Source organism: Sardina pilchardus, chromosome 15 (assembly GCF_963854185.1).
Source record: "Sardina pilchardus chromosome 15, fSarPil1.1, whole genome shotgun sequence".
In the NCBI taxonomy this organism is placed as follows: domain Eukaryota; kingdom Metazoa; phylum Chordata; class Actinopteri; order Clupeiformes; family Clupeidae; genus Sardina; species Sardina pilchardus.
This window is the reverse complement of record NC_085008.1, coordinates 4,664,599-4,687,098: the sequence shown is the minus strand read 5'-3', so window position 1 is coordinate 4,687,098 and position 22,500 is coordinate 4,664,599. Positions and strand designations below refer to the sequence as shown.

Here is a 22,500-nt window from a genome sequence, read left to right as displayed (position 1 = left end):
AACTTTCACACAGAGGGTCTTTTGTTAGAAAATGCCAGAACAAACTAACTTTCCAGCAATATGAGGATGCTTGAAGGGTATGGGGGGGGGGGGGGGGGTACCTTATCGTGTGGGATAGGAGCTTCCTTGCTGTTCCTGACTGTCGGATAAAATGGATCCCAGCAGCACGTTTGTGGCAGGAAGGAGGCAGGGTCGCACCTCGGAGACCACTGTTGGTTCTCATTGCCCGGGGGCCAAAGCCCCTCGCTGGGCCCCAAGGACCACATTTAGCCCGGTGATTTAAGGCCTCCCATCTCAACTGAAACCCAACCCCTGTGCCAGACATGTTTTGATTTAGGAGTCTTCGTCATCGTTGTGACAAATAGCCTCGACTTCATGGCTCTTTCGACTTCTTTAAGCGGAGAAAGGAAAAAACGCTGCTCCGCTATCGGCCTGTTTGAGGAGTCGACCGGACGTGCACACATTCAACCTCCAAAACGGCTCATTTACTGGGATGACATTCAAAATAAATCAGGCCAGAGAGAGTCAGCGGAGGGGGTGAGTGGTGAATTGTAACTGATCTTGTAACCTTATAACACTCGCCTTTTTTGTCACTTTCCGGTTCATTCCAAACTCAATTTGCAAACAAATCACGTTAGCCACCCTGCCGCATGTGAACTCCCTCCTGTTGGTCCACTAAGACAGGCATCCATATTGCATTACCTGCTTGCTCCTAGCATCCCTAACTCAATCTGTCACCATCAACATCAAGGCAAGTCCATCTGTGAGGGAAAACACAGCAAGACAAAGTCCCCCTTTCTACTGGCCTCTTTTTCATGTCTTCAGCATCGACTTCCGTGCAAAATCTGCATATGAAAAAAACAAACAAACTCAAACAGACACATGTGGTGTTGTTTCGTGACGAGACACCGTGTTACAGTAGATCTAAATGTTGTGTCTGCGTGTCTCTTAATGCTGTTAGTCCGTGAACGCTCAGAGCGGCCCCTTTCAGAGGTCACTTGCAGCTGTGTGGCCAGCGCAGATGAGATCGTTCGTGGCTGGGAATAGGGACTGGGAATGGGTTGCCCAACTTTCTCCGACTCCAGATGTGTATCTCCTGGAGACGGCCGCCTGTCCCGACTCCGCGGTCCACGCCGCATGCATGAGCAACCGATACACACACACACGCGCGCGCTCTAGACTTCACTGTGGCTTGGATCGCTCCCCCCGCGTCAGAGGTATTTTCGTTCACTACGAACATGCTGGGGATACACACAGGGGAAAACATCTTTGCTGTATTTTCCGTGAAGTGGGGGGACACTACCAGTACTTGAGCTTAAAACGCGAACAGATTTCACACTTGTGACGTTATGCTCCCTAGTGCACTAGCGCTTGCTCTTGTTCCGCATGTGTGTGTGTGTGTGTGTGTGTGTGTGTGTGTGTGTGTGCGAGCCAGGGTTAGAAGCCTACCAGACCAGACATTAAACAATTCTCTTGGACACATAAACAGACAGTTAATTTCTCTTTATCCTATGATCCCCACTCACAGTCCCCCCCTGTGGTTACTCTGTTTAGCATGGCCAGGGCCCCGTCTAAAGTAAGCATCACTCCTCCCCTCACACAGCTATCCAAAGCCATCTCCACACACACCACCCCACCATCCCTAAGATTACCCATGAAATATCTCCCATTGTCCACTCTCAAAAAAGGTTCCCTGTGTGTAAATCAACAATCTCCCCCTCAAGGAGGTGCGACTGACTGCTGCTCATGGAGGAGAGAGCAGGTAGGGAGTCCTGGCCAATACAGTACACAGAGAGGAGGGAGAGGGAGAGGGAGGGGGGAGGCTTTTGGGGGAACAGTCAGGAGAGGAAAGAAAAGAAGAAAAAGAGAAATGCGAGAGGGAGAAAGAAAGACAAGTCGGAAAGTAAAAGTGCTAAGGAGAAAAGGGCAGAAGCTGTCTGTAAGCTCTTATCTGTGAGTGTGTGTGTGTGTGTGTGTGTACTGTATGAGCTCGTGCATGCATGTGTGGGTGCGTGAGTGTGTTTTGTGTGTCTGTGTGTGTGCGCGTGTGTGTGTGCATGTGTGTGGTTAGGGCGGGGGGGTGGGCAACTGCAAATGAGAGTGTTAGTAAAGAGACCCATAAAAGCGCTCCAATACTTATAATGAGAGGCCTTTAGAGGCTGGAGAATGGAAGAAATTACAGGGCGCTTATCTCACAGAAAACTTGGCAGATGCTACAGCACACTCACGCACAAACAAACTCACTTTCACACACACACACACACACACACACACACACACACACACACACACACACACGCAGATGCAGATGAGTCAGACACTCACACACACTCACAAAAACTCCCATACACAAACAGGGGCATTACAGCCAGGCCCAACAGCATATCATCATACTTGTCCATTTTCTCACTCCCCTCCTATCTTGTGCTTCTATCTTTTAGTCTAGCCTTCCCTTCCCTACTCTCTCTTTCTCCTCCTCTCTCTCTCTCTCTCTCTCTCTCGCTCTCTCTCTCTCTTGCTACACACACACACACACACACACACACTTTATGTCTGTCTCCATCTGTCTTTCTTAATATTTGTACTGAGTGGAAAATTTTGAGATGACTAACTAATCTGCATAAGCCTCCCCCCTCTAGCTGTGGGCAAAGACAAGCCTCCCCTGAGTCCTCGTCCGCCCTGTCCAAGAGTCCTACCTGTTCATATTTACTTAGCATCACAGCAGAGAACTCACCCCACAGCCAACGAAACAGTCATAAATAAAGTTAAAGGAAGACAAAAGGAGAAGAGAGATGGGGGGGGGGGGGGGTATGGTATGGTAAGAGGTATCTTTTCATTTTTATTTTTTTAAGGGGTTAGGAAGGGGGGGCTGAGCTCCAAAGTCTCCTGGTTGTAAAAGTTGTGGAATTTCAGCATCAGACAGAAAGTATTCCAAATGGAGTCATTCCGTAGAGGCATAAACAGGCTCGCTGCAAGCCAAGGGGGCTGCTGCTGCAGGGAAGAGCAAATGAGTCTGGCCAACACAGTGCCGTGAACTCCCAGCGCGGAGAGAAAAAGGGAGAGAGCAGAAATGAAAAGGAGGACAAAAAAGCATGGAAAAAGAGGAGAGAGAGAGAGAGAGAGAGAGAACAAGAGAGAGCAATATGTATGAAAGTGAATGAGAGAGACAGATATGGGGGTGGTGGGGTAAGAGAGAGAGAAAGAAATAGAGAGAAACAGGGAAAAGGTTTGCTCCTCTGACAGAACGTGGGTGCTGAGCGATGGACAGATCACATGGGACCCATTCAGCCAATCTGCCGGGCTGAGACAGTGCATTACGTGCCACCATGGGGAGAGCACAATGCTTTTATTACGAGACAGAACAACCCCACTGGCTCCAAACTGAGGATGGACAACTCCAGCGGAAAACTGGGAAAATGTCAGCTCGATTACCGGATTCCACACCAAGTGCTGACATACTTTCTAAGCCTGATGACTTCATAGTAGGAAACTCTCTGATTACAACACTTCTAAACACACACAAACACACACACACACACACACACACACACACACACACACACACACACACACACACACAGACTGAGACCAGACACCACGGTAAAAAGAAACCAGCTGTGGTCCTCAAAACTCTTGAATAGAGGCAGATAGAGGCGTTTTGCAGGGGTATATCAGGGAGAACTGTATGAAAGAGCAAAGGTGAACCACAAGGTCAGAGGTAGAGACACAAAACATTAACTACTACTTATACACCTCAGATCTTTTCAAACATGCCTCCTGTGGAGTGATTTTCTTGACAACTATGGCCCCATGTTTAAGATGGTGCATGGCCCCTTGTCTAAGGTGGTGCATGGCACAGAATGGGGACTTAACTAGATGCCAGAGACGCTTGGGATGAATGTGAAAGTCCCGGCCCCTGGGGAGGGCTAGACAGGGAGAAGCAGATCCAGCCCCTAAGGGATGTCACTAGGGTAGACGACAGCGTACCGGATGGCATTCCCAACGCCAGCGCAGCTTTGCACAGGAGCCCAGACAGGAAGAGAGGTTATGAGTCGGAGGAGCGCAGGGTCGTGCGCTGAATAACAACAGGCCACTGACACTGATAGTCTGCTCCAGGGAGCGCTGGGGTCCCAGGGATGTGGAAACGTGGAAACGTGGAAACATGTGGGGGTTTTTTTCGGGGGTGCTGTTGTTGCGTGCAGTAGTGATGGAAATGGAAGAGGCATAAGCAGGTGGAGTGTGTGTGTGTGTGTGTGTGTGTGTGTGTCTGTGGAGGAGGAGGAGGAGGGGGGTAGCTCTGGCCCAATCAAGGTTGCAGCAGGACAGAGACACCTGCCATGGGGGACAGCTGCAGCCATCAAAACAGAGACATTGCCAGAGGCCCAAGCCGAGACAGACCCACAGACAGACAGACAGACAGGCAGACAGACAGGCATACACCCAGAAGGGAGGTCTTTGGCACATGCAGCTCGGAGGCGAGCAGTGGGTGTGGCAGGGTGAGACATGGTCTACTGAGGATGTCAACAAGCCGCTCCAAAACAACAGCGATTGCAATCAATCAACCACCATCACTCCTATCCATCGGCCAAATCAAATCAACTTCCAAAAACCAGCCAAATCAACAAACCAGAACCAGCCAAACCAACATTAATCAGGCGCAATCAGCATGATCAAGCGTACGCCAGCAGCCTGATCATCAATACCTAAGCAAAGTCACATCAGGGACCGTCAAATGAATGCCTAATGTCAACAACCCAGACCAAGACCCTCCAACACAAGAATCAATGCCAAACAGAACTAACTTTGCACAAATTCCTCAACATGATGCAAGCCAACACAATTCCACTGCAATCAAAACTGGCACGACTACTCCACCAAGAGCAAAGAAGAGATCGACAACCTCGAGCTCACCTTTACACACCTAAACCCACTCATCACGCCACCCGCCTCTCCACTCGTCAATGGCAGAGGCAGTGGCAGGGGCATGCCAGCGGCGCCAAAGAACTGCCAAGCTCAGCGTTTACTGCCTAACCCAGGCTGTCACGCACACATGCCTCTTCTTCTTCCCCCACCACCACGGCATCAATGGTGCCAACAGGGCCAGAAGACAAAGTGCAATGTGCAATAAGAAGAGTGATTCATGGCTGTTCCATGAGAGAGAAAGGGAGAGAGAGAGAGAGAAGAGGGACGATAAATAAGCCCGTCTGTCTGTCTGTCAGACGTTTGAGGCCAACACCCGTGCCTCAGGTAGGGGTGCATCCGAACAGAAGCGCGGCTGTTTCCTCTATTGACAGAGTTCATTAGTGTAGCCGACAGGCCCCCTCGGTGACTCACAGGAACACTCAAAACATCCTCCAATTAGGCCAGGAGAAATGGTAATCACTAAAATACACACACACACACACACACACACACACACACACACACACACACACACACACACACACACACACACACACACACACACACACACACACACACACACACACACACACACACACACACACACACACACACACACACACACACAAAGGCAGTTAAGGCACACACAATATTTCACATGGAGTAGTGGAATAGGTCCTGGCATGAAGGACGGCTGGTAGCAATGGCAGGGCTGTGCAGGAAGGCTGTGAAGTCTGGCGAGGGGGAGAGGAGAAGGAAGGCCGAAAGCTGAAAGGTAAACCTCAGCCTCTTCAAAGGCTCTCTGAAGTGGGCCCTAGAAGGAAATAGTTGGCAGGCTCAACCTGTCCCTTTCCCGTGTTTCTTTTTTTTAAAGAGAAAAAAGAAACTCTTAACACACACAAAGGGAAGTATAGCGAGTCGGAGTGGTTTGACAGAACGTCTCCTTGATGCAATTTGAACATGAGTTAATGCGCAGGACTGGAGTGAAATGAAAGTGGCACTGAAAGGCAAAGTGGCCTGGTGTGTTAATGGGACTGACGGTGTGTTTTTGAGGAAGAAAGGGAAAAGTTCAGCTGGAGGCTTTTTGATTCGGGGCCAAGAGTCAAGGAAGGGAGGGGGGAGCGAGGGGAAGAGGGGGTGGTATCATGCCCAGAAAGTTTTGCTCTGGTCAGATAGGGACAGAGAAGTTTTCCAAGAATGCACAGATTAAATCACATTATGTGTGTGTGTGTGTGTGTGTGTGTGTGTGTGTGTGTGTGTGTGCGTTTGTGTGTGTGTGTGTGTGTGTGTTTGTGTGTGTGTGTGTGTGTGTGTGTGTGTGTGTGTGTGTGTGTGTGTGTGTGTGAGAGAGAGTTTGTGCTTCACTGTGTATTTGGCAATGTGATGTTGAAGAACAAACCAAACATTGTTGTTGCTGAAAACCCTTTATCTGTGTGTAGAAATCGTGTGTCAGTGTACAGTATGTGTGCGCTCATTTCTGTGCACATCATTCTGTCTTGGAAGTGTGTGTGTGTGTGTCCTTTTTGTGCGTGTGTGTTCTGTGTGAGTGTGTATTCCTCTCTATCTTGGTTCTTTCCGGATCACTGCAGCAGGAGAATGGGGAGGGGGATCAAGGACCAGGAGGGAGAACGAGAGAACAAGGGAAAGAGAGAGAGAGAGAGGGAGAAAAGGAGGGAGGGAGGGAGCAGGAAAGATGGAGAGATGAAACAGAGGTGGGAGAGAGGGCCAGAGAAGTGCAGGAGAGCTTGTCGTCTGCTCTTATCGCCGTGCCTGACTGATCTGCAGTGATGAGGCCCTCTCTACCTGGAGCCTCCACCCCCTCCCCTCCCCAGGCCCAGAGACGGCTATCAGTCTGCCGCAGGGGGAGAGGGAGGGCGGGGGGAGATGGGGCAGGATAGGACCCCCTGAGCATGGATAAGGATCCGGAGAGTGAAGTGTGTGGAGCGCCAGGTGAAGTTAAAGCCAATACACAGCACATCACAAACACAAATACACACACACACACACACACACACACACACACACACACACACACACAGAGATGATAATCACAGATCGCTGACCAAGATAACAGTGAGTGGAGACGGAGCTCTTGACAGCATCGCTTTTGGAGTATGTGTGTGTGTGTGTACTGTATGTGTGTGTGAGTGTGTGTGCCATGACCTCATTAGTGAATGCAGAGATTGTGCTGATAAAACAGTCTGATTTCTTTATCCAAGTAAGCTGAGGCGGCACTAGCTGTTTGCTTATCAGCAGAGCTGGCACCGCTGACTACCTGTTGACAGAAAGTTGACTTTTTCAGTGTTGCTCACACACCTACATGAGCGCCTCACCACAGTGCCTCCCTGTTTTGTGCTTAAGACTTACAGAGGTCAGGTTAGGCAACACAACAGGTACTCTTGTTGTGTGTGTTTTACATGTAGGGTGAGAATTATGAACTCTCTCTATCTGCTCACCCCCCCCCCCCCCCCCCACACACACACACACACACACACTACCTCTCCCTCTTTCAAGATAATTAGCAGCAGATGGCTGAGGTTTACCGAACACAGTCATCTCATCCGTTACTTGCAGAGTAATGACTTCCCCTATAATACATCAAACACGCAGGTAATACAGATAGATGTGAGTGTGTGTGGGGTGTGTGTGTGTGTGTGTGTGTGTGTGTGCTAGAGATAAACAGCAGCTTTATCCGTGCATGTGTGTGTGCGCTTGCCTGAAAGAGTATAATTCATGTGGTATGACCGCGTGCATCTCTGTGTGTATGTTTGTGTGGTGTTACTGCTGGCGTGAGTTTACTGTAATGTGTATACTGTAAGTCAGTGTCAATGTGTGAGTGTTATTCACTTCATTTACAGAATCCATGGGGTTACAGTTGGTGTCTGAGTGCAACTATGTGTGTGCACTGTGTGTATGTGTGTGTGTGTGTGTGTGTGTGTGCAGTGCACGTGTGTGTGTGTGTGTGTGTGTGTGTGTGTGTGTGTGTGTATGTTTGTATATCTGTGTGCTTGTGTACTATATGTGTGTGTTCTGAGGAGGGGAAGGGATCCATCTTTCCCGGGCACAGCTATCTAAGAATTCCACCTGATAAAACAATCATCTGCTCAGGCTCACGCTGGGCCTGTGCCAGCCTCTGGCTCTTTGATGTCGGGCTGCGGCTAAATTGATTAGACAGAGATGGCCGGTGTGAGAGGAGAGATTGCTGGGCCCCGGCTCGCTCCCAGCTTGTTTATTTTCGGCCGTATCGTGCAATCGTGCGGCAAGAGCTAAGCCCGCTGTCCCGTCGGGCCCTGCTCGAGTTTGTTCCCCACGGCTTGCCGTTGCTAAGAGCGCAAGAAAACAACCAAGTGACGTGTTTTCGCAAGAGAAGAAAAAATATCCCGCGTTTATTTTTGTGACGCTGGCGGGCAGCGACATGGGAACCCTTTGGGTCAAGACGGGCGGGGGCGGGGGATAGCTTTCCCACAATGCACCAGTGTCGTGCGAGAGTCGATGTGGCGGCAAGGAAAGACAGGTGGGAAAAGTGTAAAAGTGCAGACGCGGTGGACCGAGAAGGATTCCAGAGGTGAGGTCATCACTTCAGGGAGGTGTATAAAAAACCGCAACACTAACACCTTTAGTCAAGAGTCAGGGAGAGGCTGGGGTTGAGGGGGCCGTGAACCACTCAGCCACTGAAGCATATGGGCCTTTGTATGTAATCTGAGTCTAAAGGCCCGTTTGTTATTACAGCTCTCTCTCTCTCTCTCTCTATCACTTTCTTTCTCTGTCACTACCGCCCTACTCTTTTTTGGTGGTGCTCACCTTATCCCTCGCTCTTTTCCCCGTCCCTAAGTCTGTGTGTCCCGCTCCCTCACACCTCCTCACAGGGGTTATATTAAAGTTGTGAGAGGTGCCCCTAATCTTGTGCCAATGTGCCACTACAGTAACACTACCCTTATCTGCCGGCAGTTACTCTGCTTATGCCCTGCGGCTTCTCTCTTTCCCTCTCTCCCTCTTTCTCTCTCTCCCTCTTTCACTCGCTCGCTTTTTCTCTCTTCTACTTGAAAGCCCTTATCAAGGCCCTATTGAGGGTGAATGGCTGCTTTGTTTCTCTGCTCTGGCACTGGCTTCTCCCATCTCTTCTACCTTAATCCCCAACACGGGGGCGGCAGAGATGGGGAGTGGGGGGGCTTTGGGGGGTGGGGCCGGTGGGGCCGGTGGGGTGTCGAGGGTCTGGCACTTTGATCCTGGTCTCCCTTTCACTCCGTTCACAGATGAGGTCACCGCTGTTCACTTCATAAAGAAGTGGGAGCGAGAGCATTAACCTGGAACAAAAGGATTAGCGCGGGCAAACGAGCCGCCGTGTCAGGAACAGCAGGACAGGACGTGGGCTACGGAGAGCGAGCGAGCAAGGGAGGGAGAGAGACAGAAAGAGAGAGAGGGAGAGAGAGAGAAAGAGAGAAAGAGAGGGGATCAGGGGTACACTCCCATAGTCAGGCTGCTGCACAAAGTGTGGAGGCAGTGCTTAATGGAAGGAACAGAAAAGGTCAGTGTGTGTTTGTGTGTGTGTGTGTGCGTTAGCGTGTGTGTGTGTCTGTGTGTGTGTGTGTGTGTGTGTGAAGAAAGGCCTTCTCTTTGAGGTTGAGCTTTAAAGGGCCCTCAGATGGACACTGTCTGAAGCCACGAAAGGGATCTGGAGGCCTCAGAACTTTCCCCCAGTGTGTAGACAGCTCTCCATCTTTCTGTCTCTCGCCCCTCTCCTCCTCTCTCCCTCGGCTCCTCATCCTTCACCTCCCTCCTCACTGATTCACTTTAAACAAGAAGAGATGGCCATCTTCTGCCCTTCAAGTCTCCCACTGCTGTATCTGTCCATCAATAAATAAAGATGTCACAAGGATGTTTCACAAGAGTAAAAAACACAACCCTTAAATCTGGTTATGTTGTTTCTTTAATAACATTTCTCTCTCTCTCTCTCTCTCTCTCTCTCTCGTCTCGTGTTCCTTTCTCTTCTATCTCTCTAACCCCTCCCACACACATACACACGCGCACACTCTGCCACACTCTGAGTCAATTAGCCACCTAATCTGCCACCCTGTAACTGTCCGCTCATGTAGAAAATGTCCACACGGGTGCCTCGTTTCCAGAGCACAGTGCCGGCTGGCCTCTGATTCGTCAGCATGAGTGACCACAGCGTCTCGGCCAAGGGAGCCGCACACCGACCGGGCCCATGTGTGCCGTCAGGGCCAAAGGTGTTGCCTTTCACTTAATTACCCAATTTAGCCATGGAGATTGGCTAGAGGCCAGCAGCCACGGGGAGCAGGAGGTGTGTGTGTGTGTGTGTGTGTGTTTGTGTGTGTGTGTTTGTGTGTGTGTGTGGGTGGGTGTCTGTATGTATGTGTTTGTATGTGTATGCAGCTGTGCATTTATCTCTATTTCTTTCTTGCTCTCTTTCCCTCTCTCTCACTCTCACTCTCTCGCTCTGTTTATTTTCTCTCACTCTCTCTTTCTTCCTCTTTTCACTCACTCTCACCCTCCTCTCTCTCTTTAACACAGATCACTGCCCACTCAGCCCAGTGCAGCAGGAAGAAGGCATTTATTTCTTTGAGGGCTGCGGAGGGGAAGTGCAGGTCTGGAGAGAGTGGGACAGAGGCAGGGGAGCATGGAGTGGGGAGTGTGTGTGTGTGTGTGTGTGTGTGTGTGGGGGGGGGGGGGGGGTCCTGCAGGGGTCTGCCACTGCTCTCTGGGGTTTCGCACGGGGATGTTAGTTTAGTGCGGATGTAGAGCAGGCCTGATACCCTGCAGCTGCTTGCACTGAAGAGGTGTGACTACAGTATACAGTACACTGTGTGTGTGTGTGTGTGTGTGTGTGTGTGTGTGTGTGTGTGTGTGTGTGTGTGTGTGTGTGTGTGTGTGTGTCTGTGAGTGTGTATGTGTGTTTGTGAACATATGGGTGGTTGGAGAGGCCGGTGTGATTTTTGAGCCTGTTAGTGTGTGTGTGTGTGTGTGTGTGTCTGTGTGTGTGAGTGTGTATGAGTGAAAGAGAGAGCAAACGCAATCATGCACTTGGTGAGATGATGAACTTCTGAACTTGTGATGTGAGTGAGCATGGGACCATATCTGTTTGTTTGTTCTTCAGTGCAAATTCAATGTCAATGTCACCTGTGATCTGGCACCTAATGTGGGATAACTCCATTGTCTTCACCATATCCCTAAATAACACTTGTTTTCCATCAAGCTTTTTAAAGGAGTAGTGCGGAGCATCCACAGTATCAGGGCCTATCCCCTCCAAAAAATGCCTAGTTGATGTTGCCAAGGCCCTGAATGTCCTGTTTGACTTCCTGTTTCCTGTCCTCTCTGCAATAAACATGTCCCTGATGTCACAGCAATGAGAGGCATGTCCCTGTGTTTGGTAATTACCTCAGGAATATGAAGGAATAACAAAGGAGCTGCCATTTTATAACATCCTGTTTTACCAACAAAACAGAGAGGGGGGCTGAGCATTGTGGGTTGTGCCTGCAGACCCGGCGACTGCAGAAGCCACAGGCAAAAAAAAATGATATAGTTGTCCTTGATCCAAAACATGTGGAGGAGAATAGGAAGATAGGAATTCTACACTGCCTTGCAGTGGAATTCTACACTGCTCCTCTAAAAAGTTAGAGTAGCCTGGCTGTTACTCACTATCAGAGATGTCACAGCAACGCAAAACAATTACGCAGTTCCTTTTCTGAAAGCAACATAAATTCTGAACACTTCTATTACATGTACAACGTTGCGGTGAGATCAGGCAAGCTGATACTCTGCACCAAGGTGACTAGGAACTGAGTGGACGTTGTGTTTGAGGTTGCGGTTGGAATTCTGCTCTTGAAGGGAAAAGGACGAGAGGGGGGGGGGGTCATGGGTTTGGTCTGTAAACTGACTCTGCGGACATAGTACATCGCAAGGTCTGGGGGAAAAAAGAAGAGGAATGAAGGGGGGAAAAAACACATTCCCCCTGAGTCCCCGCTCGTCAACAGAGAGCGTTTGAGCCGATCCAACGCTGACCACAGACCCCAGCTTGTGCCACTGTCAGCCCTCCGTTAAACACCAAAACAAGCGGACTGTTCTGTGGCCCGGGACAGGGCTTCCTCTTCATGTCCCCTGCCTCCCTCCCTGGTCCTCCACACCGCTGTCCTCCTGTACCCTGAACTGGGCCAGGTCTGTTCCAGAACCACACGAGAGCAACTCGTCTGGGATGGAGATGAAGCGGCGCAGCTGTGCCCTCCTCCCCTCTGGACAACAAGCCATAGAACACACACTCATACACACACACACTCACACACACACACACACACACACACACACACACACACACACACACACACACACACACACACACACACACACACACACACACACACACACACACACACACACACACACACACACACACACACACACACACACACACACACACACACACACACACACACACACACACACACACACACACACACACACACACACACACACACACACACACACACACACACACACTCAAACACAGACACACACGGCCCCAGCCGTGGCGCAACTGGCTGGGGCACCTGCACCGCACGCCGGCGACCCGGGTTCGATTCCCGCCCCGTGGTCCTTTCCGGATCCCACCCCAGCTCTCTCTCCCACTCGCTTCCTGTCATTCTCTCTACTGTCCTGTCCAATTAAAGGCATAAAAAGCCAAAAAAATAACCTTTAAAAAAAAAAAAACACAGACACACACAAATACACACACTCAAACACATAGACACACACACACACACACACACACACACACACGCACACACAAACAGGCACGCACAAACACGCACAAACGCATGCACGCACACGCACACACACACACAAACACACAAGAGTAAAAGAGCTGAAAGAGTACAGTGACACACGCCCCTCCACAGATGCGCATACGATAACTGAGTGAAAGCATGAAAGGGAATAACAATGAAATATGTCTGTTCCCTTTTTCGACCCTGCGGTGTGTCGTGCAACGTGAAGGACAGGCCAAGCACTAACTCACGGTCTCCTCGCTGCGCGACTCCAGGACGTGAACCTGCTCTGAGACCCCTTCGCTATCTGATGAAGCTGCGAGGCCTCCATATATTTCCCTAACATAAGCAAACACATGATCCGCAGCTGAAAATATGCGAGTCACGGTTTAAACGAAGTATCGGGGGCTGCCGCAAGTCATGCATTAAATGAACTTTAAAAGGCAGGACCTTGAGAGAGGTAGCAGTCCCCCCCGCCGGGGTCCACTCCGTGGCGCACTAGGCCAAGTCGGCCGGGTAAATATTTGGCTAAGTGGTCGCGCACATAATGTATGCAATGCATGAATAACGCACCGTCACTCAGCACTCACAAATAAACACAATGATTAGCTGCCAGCACTTCGTATCGGTTACCGTGACTTTGGCAAATTGGTTGCCATGACTTCGGAAATCGGTTGCTGTGACACCCACAGCATTTTTTTTTTCTCCCCTCACCTCGAGTTCTGCCGACAGTTTGTCTCCTTGTCTGTGCGTGTGCGGGGAAGATTCCAGAGCAAGCTGTTGATGCGGTGGAGATGTAACCCTATAGCAGCCTCCATGTGCTGAGACCTCGGGGCTCTGTGCTCGTCAAGCGGGTGGGGGAGGGAGGGGGGTGGCATTACGATCAGGGTTGCTGGGATTGTTTATGTCTTGGGGGGGGGGGGGGGGGGTCTGCTCCATCTGTCGCTGAAGGTCAACGCCTGCTTGGACACATGAAACCCCAGTGAGTCTGGGCCCCTGGATGCCCCCTTCCTCACAAATACACAAACTCATCCAGCGAGAGTGGGCGACAGGCTCAGTAACCCTAACCCTCGGCGGAAGGACACAGAGGGAGAGAGAGAGACAGACAGATACTCGCCCAGATGAGGAAAAAAGTGAAAACCAATAAACAGCACATAAGCGGTAAATAAAAACAATACAAGCACACAAAATAAATATAAAGCAAATGTATGTTATTATTTACATAAGCACTGACAAATAAAATGTGTATCAAAACCTATCCGGTTATATTGTACTAGAGGGAAGTGGAAAAGAAAGTTCAACTAACAAGAACAGAATAACAAGTCAACAACTCCGTGGGCTGGTAAAACCAGACAGAAAGCACACAGCCAACAGATGAGTGAGGGAAAACAGACTGTGGACATCCAGACAGACAGAGAGAGCTGGACTAGAGCATCTGGGCCTGCCTCAGGTAAGTGGGAAGTGGTAGGTGGTCGGAGTCAGGGTTACGTCCTTGCTGAGCTTATCTCCTCCCGGGCCACTGACGTCAGACACTTGGCCTGGGAGGGAGCGTGGCCTTCTGCTCATAGCCTGCACCGCCGACCTTCCACAAGGCTACCTCCTCAGTCATACAGTTATGTGTGTGTGTGTGTGTGTGTGTGTGTGTGCAAATACTGCAAATACTGGATGAGGTAAATAAGATTTATGTCTGTTCTACTCTCATGTCAAAGAACAGTCAGGCAGACAACGCAGACTGTTGTAATCATTGCCTTTTGTCAGTTTCTCTCTCTCTGTATGTGTGCGTGTGTGTGTGTGTGTGTGTGTGTGTGTGTGTGTGTGTGTGTATGTGTGTGTGCATGCGTGCATGTGTGCGTGTGTATTTGTGTGCTTGTGTATAGTGGTGTGTTGGGTGGGGTGGATGTGGTTGAGAGACAGAGTGAGAGATCAGATATCAGAGATCTTGGCGATATCTGCACAATGTTTTCACGAACCAAGATGGAGGGAGTGTGGAGGTGCATGGGGTCTAAGGGAGGCACAGAGAGGAGGGGAATGGGGGGGGGGGTGTTGGCAATGCAGAATGTTCTGTTCCATTTTGTCTCTTAATCCTCGTCTTCATTCATTAAGGCGTCTGAGCCTCACCAGCAGAGACTACATGTGCTGAGCAAACAGTGAGGCGGAGAGGAGCTGGGAACGTCTGGCAGCGAGCCAAGGTAAAGAGACGGCGGGGCGGAGAGTGGTGGAGCAGGGGGTCGAATGTACATCTGCATGTACTGCACAATCATGAGCGATAGGGAGTGAGCTGGAACCACGTCTTGAGAGGGGTGGCCACATGCTCTCAGATACTCTAGCGGCCTCCAGAGAACGCACTTGGACGGGGTTATCCAGCCCATCCTTGCTGGACTTATATCAGGTCAGGTCAGACGCAGGAGGTATCTCCCCTCCCTTTCAACTTGCACACACATACAGTACTTACATATTTCCTGATTGCGCCACGCAACTATTTTCCCACCACAGACGTGACAGACGATGAGAAAGGAGAAAAATTGGACTAAGGGTGATAAAAAAAAATAATAGAAACTGCGCTACTCTGGAGAATTTCACAATGGTAAGCCCCCATTCAGCCCCACGCCAGAAGAAATGGACTGACCCACCCACTCATAAGTCATGTCAGGAGATGACGGCAATCCTTCGGGGCCTTATTGGAAGCGGTGTGTGTGTGTTTTCATTGCCTCCCAAGCTGAATGGACTGACGGTAATTGCTGTCATCATTTGAGAAGGTAACACCCAATCCTGCTCTGCGCTCTGTGTCTCAGCAGAGATAGCAAAGAGTTTGGTACTGAAATTTGGACACTGCAAGTCTGGCCCTCACTTAAGGGAAATGCTCTGTGAGAGGTTTGGCAAGGGGCCTTCGCTGGAGTCTCATCGCGTAGATCTGGGAAGATTCTGAATCCCCCTCGCTCTACTGTGCACTGACGTCAAACTGAGATGTGCCTTCTCGCTTTCTTGTTCCTTCTCTCTCCACCCCTTCTCCCAATCTATCTTCCCAATCGCAAACACACAAATTAGTGTACAGGAAAATTTCAACGTCACACAAATACCTGGGGCTTGGAATGCGGTTAGGGGACAATCTTATCTGTCAGCCTGTCTGTAGACAAAACTCGCCTCATTTTGGGTACTTTGTGGGAGCCTGGATCTCACTTAGGCATATAATCTGAGTCCATGCAATATACACCGCCACCCTCCTCTCTCATCCCAACTGGTTTTCCCTAAGTGATACTTTGATTGAATACAATAACGGGAAATGAAATATGCACACATACACACACACACGCACACACACAAGCCCACACACACACACGCACGCACACACACACACACACACACACAAAACACATGATTCCAATTTACGTAATGACAGGTGAGGCCTTGCGCAAGCGTGTGTCAGTGCAACGTGACAACGGCCTGGGAGTACATACAATAAATCTCTTTCTCGCCTGCATTTCTCCCTCATTCTTTTTTTCCTCTTCCCTGCCATTCTTTTTTCGTCTTCCTCACAAAGAAACTCTGACTGCTCGCTCCTCCAACAGTGAGCCCCACGGCTTCTGAGTGCTTGACAGCTTAGTCATGTCCCAATCATCCACACGTCTGTCCACACAAAAGCTCTTTCAGCTCCATGGGAGAGGGGGACAGCAATAGGACACCAGAACCCCATCGATGTTTGATTTCCTGCTTGACGTCCCACGTCGGTCTGGGGGGACAGGTCCCTCTACCCCACTGCCACTCACCGCTGCCCTGGCAGACTGTTATTCCAGCACTTACTTAATAAGGCTCGGCTGATACTCCGAATAATTGGCCAATTTTGTTTGGGGCAAAATGGAGGTCAAGTAATACCGCATGAAAACAACAAGTTCCGCAGACGTGATGTATTGACGTATTTAATTCTTGAACCATTAAAGAAAGCAGAAATTTGTTGCCATCCGTCAACACTCAACGCTGAAATACAAGAAACCCAACCACAGTTTGTGTTACAGAAAAACAAACACCGACGTATCTGCCTTGCCAACAGAATAAAAGTAAATGACATTTTGGCACGGCCGGGTGCTCTGTTTTTACCGCGGGGCGTTGGAGTTAAGGGTTGAGCGATTTAGCGCGGCAGGCCCGGGCATGATGTTTCTCACACTCTCACCCAGGTTGCCAGGCTCTTTATGACAGCGTATCCCAGGGACACGACAAAACCCTGACGAGGCGTAACGGTGAACCACAGCGATGGGCCAGCTCATGATTCACGGCTCAAGACTCTTAAACTAGGGGATCTCCCCTCCACTCTCCAGTGTGTCAGACCCCCAAAGGGAGGGGGGGGGGGGTGAACATCGCACCTAATCCCAACACATGTCCACCCCACCGCCCAGGCACAGAAACCTCCTCCTGAGTGCAAAAAGAAGCCGAAGTGGAGGGAGGGGAGAGACCAGGAATGCTGCCAAGTGAGCCGAGTTCCCAGCTGGCAATCAGCGGCGGGATTTATTGTTTGACGTGCTGATTATTGAAAGCAGAGAATAATAAAATAATCACAGGATCGGGGATAACCATTGTGTGGCTTCTCCGCTCTTCTGTCCCCGGGCTTAGTATTTATTAAATATTTTAATCTTTGTTTGCAGATGTCTGCGTATCTCTGCTGCTCGCCCTGTCATGATAACAAGCAGACACAAAAGAATCTGATGACAGTCTTTCTTCTCTCTTTATCTTCTTTCCCTTTTGTTTTGTATTTCGGATCTGAGGGTGGGGGGGGGAGGGCTGGGTAGACACATGTAGTGGGGAAAAAGGAGGTAGGGAGGGATAGCAGTCGCTTGTTTACCACCCGGAATCGGCCAGCAGATAACATTCTGCCCCTCCGCTTTTTGTCTCACGGTGCGCGGCCCCTCAACAACAATCTGATCGTCCACGGATGTTTACAGTCCTCCGCTGCCTTGCCCTTTCTTCTGCTTCCTGTCGCTGGCCCCCGGTGGAAGGAACGGTGGCCATTTTGGAGCTGCCCAGCAGCACAATGGAGGGCAGCAGCGGCGGCGGGCAGACAATAAAAATAAGATGCGTCCACTGGGACTTATAGCCAGACTGACCCTGGAGCAGTAAAGGGAGGTGACGGGGAGAGCTCTGGAGTGTGGCGTGACGCAACGGCGCGAGCCCTGAATCTGCCAACACCGCACCCCCTGATGCAGAAAGCACACTTTGGGCCCAAGAGAGCAGAAATAAGCCTTCATTGTCTTCGGCAGTCCGGGGGGACAGATTGTCTGTTTGAGTGGCACTTAATCTAATGTCTGACATCCCCGCACCACAATGAGAACACCAGTCTCCTTGACACGCGTGGTTGATAGTCCCGAACAATTGCCCCCATTTATCCAGCGTGTGTCTGTCCTGTGTCCCTCTCTCGCTTGTGCTCTTTCTTTCTTCCCCAAACTGTCTCCTCATTCTTTCCCCTTTACTCTCGCTCCGCCATGGGCCCCCCTCGGTTTCGGGAGGCCCCGCTGTTGTTATTCTTGGGCCAAACTTGGCACGAACATTTGATCGACAGGCTTTGTTTTCTCTTCAAATTCTTTTTTCTTTTCTTTCTCTTACCTTTTTCGCTCCATTCTGTCTGCTTTGCCTCTGGGTAATACAACTCAGGACCTCTAAACATTGAAAGCGAGAGGGGGTCAGGTTTGGACAGCTTTTGCATGCTGGCCTGAGTGTGTCTGAAAGTATGCATGCACACATAATGAGTGTGTCTGTGTGAGTTTCTGTCAAAGTATACATATACAATGCATATATTTACACTCTGCATCCAGATTTATGCATCTGTACATGTATATGACAATGTGTGCATGCGTGTATGTGTCTGTGTCTGTGTGTGTGTGTGTGTGTGTGTGTGTGTGTGTGTGTGTGTGTGTGTGTGTGTGTGTGTGTGTGTGTGTGTGTGTGTGAGTGTGTGTGTGCACTGCACATATGTGCCTGTGTCTCTGCGTTGAGTTTCAGTGGGGACCTCTCCCAAGCTCCAGACTTGCTGAAAGATGATAAACTAAACAAGAAAATTACGCTGCTCTCCGGGAGGAACCCCGTTAAAAAAAAAAGGGAAAACACTGAAAACCCCCGAGTCAGCAGAACAGAGTCGGAGGCCCGGGCCAGAGAGGCCTTCCAGCAATTACAGAATCAATTATCTCAGCGCTGCTGTCGAGTGCACACCCCCGCTGAGCCTCCCACCTAAGATGGCGGTGTGCCACAGACACGATAAACATCAGCTCCAGGGTCGTCGGAGTGGGGAGCGGACTGGCTTATTAACCGACTCATTTTAGGGAGCCAGGGCTGGAGGTTGTGAAGTTTTTTTGGGGGGGGACGAGGGGATTTTTTTCTTTTGTGGACTGACGCTTTCTCTCTTGAAGGCAACAAGACACGAGCCATGAAACAATCCAGACGTTGTGTGCTGGTCTCAAGTATGGCGCAAGCTTGCTGGCAGTGTGCTATTAGGTGCACTTAAAGAGATTACTGTTACTTCAAGTGTGTGGACCAAGATAGAGGGCGCTAAGTGAATCATATCTGTCATGTCATGTCATGTCATGTCATGTCTGTCATGTCTGTGTTGTGCCATCTCTTTGGGAGCTCTACACTGTGCCTGTTACATTTCATAGTGGACTGCATGATGAATGAACTCCTCTGCAGGAGTTTTTACATGTGTCTACATGTACATTTTATGCGTGGAATACTTTGCATTCATACTGAATTTGCGGCCATTTGCAGTATGGGGGCTTTCTGTTCCCGTGCAGGTGAGTGACCATTGCTAACCTCGGCGGGCTTCTCCCCGGGTGCGTCGGAGCCTCCGCTGTTCCTCAGGTTGATGACGTGGACCTCCTGGGGCAGGGCGGTGGTGCCGCGGCTGGCGCAGCCGGACAGCGCGGTGAAGCTCTTCAGCTGGGCCTGCACCGGGTGCCCCGAGCCCACCGGGAGGAGCTCACATGGGCTCCGCGACAGAGGACCTGTGGCCAGGGGAGATAAGGGGGGACAGAGTGAGACACTCGGCTGCAGAGGAGAGGGTCAAATCGTTTCATCTGGGATGGACAAGGGATTCTAACTCTAAAATGTTTAATGTAACGTTATCATTTTTGTTTGGCAAAATTCATGCAATTATTACAATCATGACATTACAAAAAAGATCAATGCAGATCTCGGGGCATGCAGACAGCTTTCACGTCTGTGCTAAGATCTTGGAATAAGAAAAAGAAACACCAGTTCAGCAGAGTATTTCAAAAGAACGTTTCTTCTTTTATCATTTTGTATCTTTTCTAAAGTTTTACTTCAATGCGACTACCAAAAAGTAAACAAAAAGTCTTTGAGACAAAACACAACTCCATTTTCAAGCGTTAGCAGATGTTCCTGTAGCAGACACAGTCAATATCTGCTGTATGTAGTGTAGGTCCCTTGGTTACGTTATCAAATGTGTAACAGAGATGAGCCAAATGAGACCTGAGCTGTGAACACTCAGAACTCGAAAAGCGAACTCGTCGGCCTTCCTTCCTCAGAGTGCAACAGTAGGGAGATGCCCTCACTCTCAACTCTGACAATCAGAGTGTATCTTTCCCAGCAAACAGAGGTTGAGCTGTGGTAAACCCTGTGATGTCAGCTCGCCAAAACCCTTATCGCAGGAATTTTACACAGGCATAAAATCGGGCAGCTATTCAGAGCAGAGCCCTGTGAAGTCATCTTCCAGCGAGCAAAAAAACAAGAGCCCCGGGCTACAAGCACTCCCCATAGTTATCGGGAGGACACGGATAAGATAATAGCCCTGGAAACAACACCGTGCTTACACAAACACAGAGGCGGCTCTCGCTCATGCTGCAACTCCCTTCTAATTAATTGATAAGGCGCCAGATTTATGGAAGTGAAAACTACTAGGCAAGTCTAAATAAAACCGAAATAAATAAAATTCACACCTTGAGGCAACCCGTGCAAGGCTAATCCAACACACATACACACACACACACACACACACACACACACACACACACACACACATTCATGCACGCGAATAACTACAATATGTCACCAAGGGTTGAGGGTTGAGCCTAAAAGGATATCTTCCAGCCTCACCTCCCCTACATCTATCTCCTTACATGGGCAGCTTTGTTGGCCTCTTCCACTAAGTGGCTAAGACAAGAGGCCCAAGTTGCTACAAATGGGCGCCCTGCACATGAGCAACAATTAGTGGGATCAGTGGAGCGATACTGAGAAGACACCACACACTCGCCTCTGTGAATATCTGGTGTGATTCTCCTCAAAATGTATTAGATAGATAGATAGATAGATAGATAGATACTTTAATGATCCCCAAGGGGAAATTCAAGGATTGTAGGAGGAGTAAGGAGTATTGCCAACTTTCATGAGAACCTGAGGCCATGCTTCAAAACAAAAGTTCAAATACTTTAAATTTTTTACTACACAGACCGTGTGAGGGCCATAAAGAGCAATTAGGTGTATTTGACAAAAAGTATTAGAGGGATTAGAATCACAGACTTCACGTGACGCATTTGAAATAGCTGAAGGCCATGTTGCACGGCTTCCTGATGATGATGTTATTTTAACGTGATGAGGCTAAGAGATGGCGCGGTGTTGTTCGGGCTGCAGCGCTGCTGAACTGTGACTAACCCTCCCACACCTCGGCTGTAACCGGCAGCGCGGCTGTCAATCAGAGCGGCTCCTCTGCAGCAGCTACCGGGTCTCAGGCCGAGGGTCCGGTTTCTGCCTCAGGGACACGGGCCGCACTCAGGAGGAATAGTGTATGCAAGCGCACGCGCGCCTGCGTGCACACACACACACACACACACACACACACACATACACAGACACACACACACACATACACACACACACACTGAAAGGCATATATCCATACTCTTTTTGGCTGTCACTTACCTCACACATACTCTTTTCTCTTTAAATGTTCATTCCCAAACACACACACACACACACACACACACACACACACACACACACACACACCCTTACTGTGCTTCCCTGTTCCTCTCTTCAGCTGGCTGTGTTGTTCTCGTCATCCTCAATCCTTCTTTCCCTCATTGCGTTTCAGTTCACCTCCCGCCTCTCTCCTGAACTGTTCTTCACCTCCACCCCCTACACTCACTCACTCCCCCTCTGTCTCCCTCTCTTCTCCTTCTCCTCCCTCTCTGTTTTCTTCTAGCATCCCCCTCTCCTGCTGGAGTCCAGCCGCGTTGAGGGGACAGTGGCAGCTCGGGCTCTTTACCCACCCAGCGGGGGCCCCCACCCACCCCACCCACCCCACCCACCCCACCCACCCCACCCCCAACAGAGCGGAGGGCCGGAGAGCGGCATGAGGCGGGCCAGACGGAGAGACTCGCGCTCAGTCTGTGTTTTGTCTGCTGGACTGAAAAAGCACATTAAGGTCCAGGCAAAGAGTCTGCCGCTCGCACCAAATGAGTTTTCCTCCCTCCCTATCTGTCTCTCTCTCTTTCTCTCTCTCTCTCTCTCTCTCTCTGTCTCTCTCTCTCTCTCTGTCTGCCTCTCCCTCTATCTGTCTCTCTCGGCCTGAAATCAACAGCTGTCTGGGCTACCGTACACACAAGCAGTGCTGGAGCGCTGAGCAAAGTTAAACCAGAGGTCAGAGCTGAGTGATACTGCTTTGCACAGGCTCTCCTGTCACCCCCAACACACACACACACACACACACACACACACACACACACACACACACACACACACACACACACACACACACACACACACACACAAACACACATTGCTTTGAAGCCACTGTCACAAGTCACCCAGTAGCTCTCCCCTGGAC

General features: G+C 50.0%; 1 protein-coding gene across 1 annotated transcript in view; it reads right to left on the bottom strand.

The window, feature by feature from the left end:
- Positions 1-22,500, bottom strand: part of tgfbr3 (transforming growth factor, beta receptor III) — a 105,537-nt gene that overhangs the window by 51,279 nt on the left and 31,758 nt on the right. Inside the window, exon 3 of the mRNA XM_062555563.1 lies at positions 19,470-19,660. Within this exon, the coding sequence (XP_062411547.1) occupies positions 19,470-19,660 (191 nt within the window). The remainder of the gene's footprint in view (positions 1-19,469; positions 19,661-22,500) is intronic.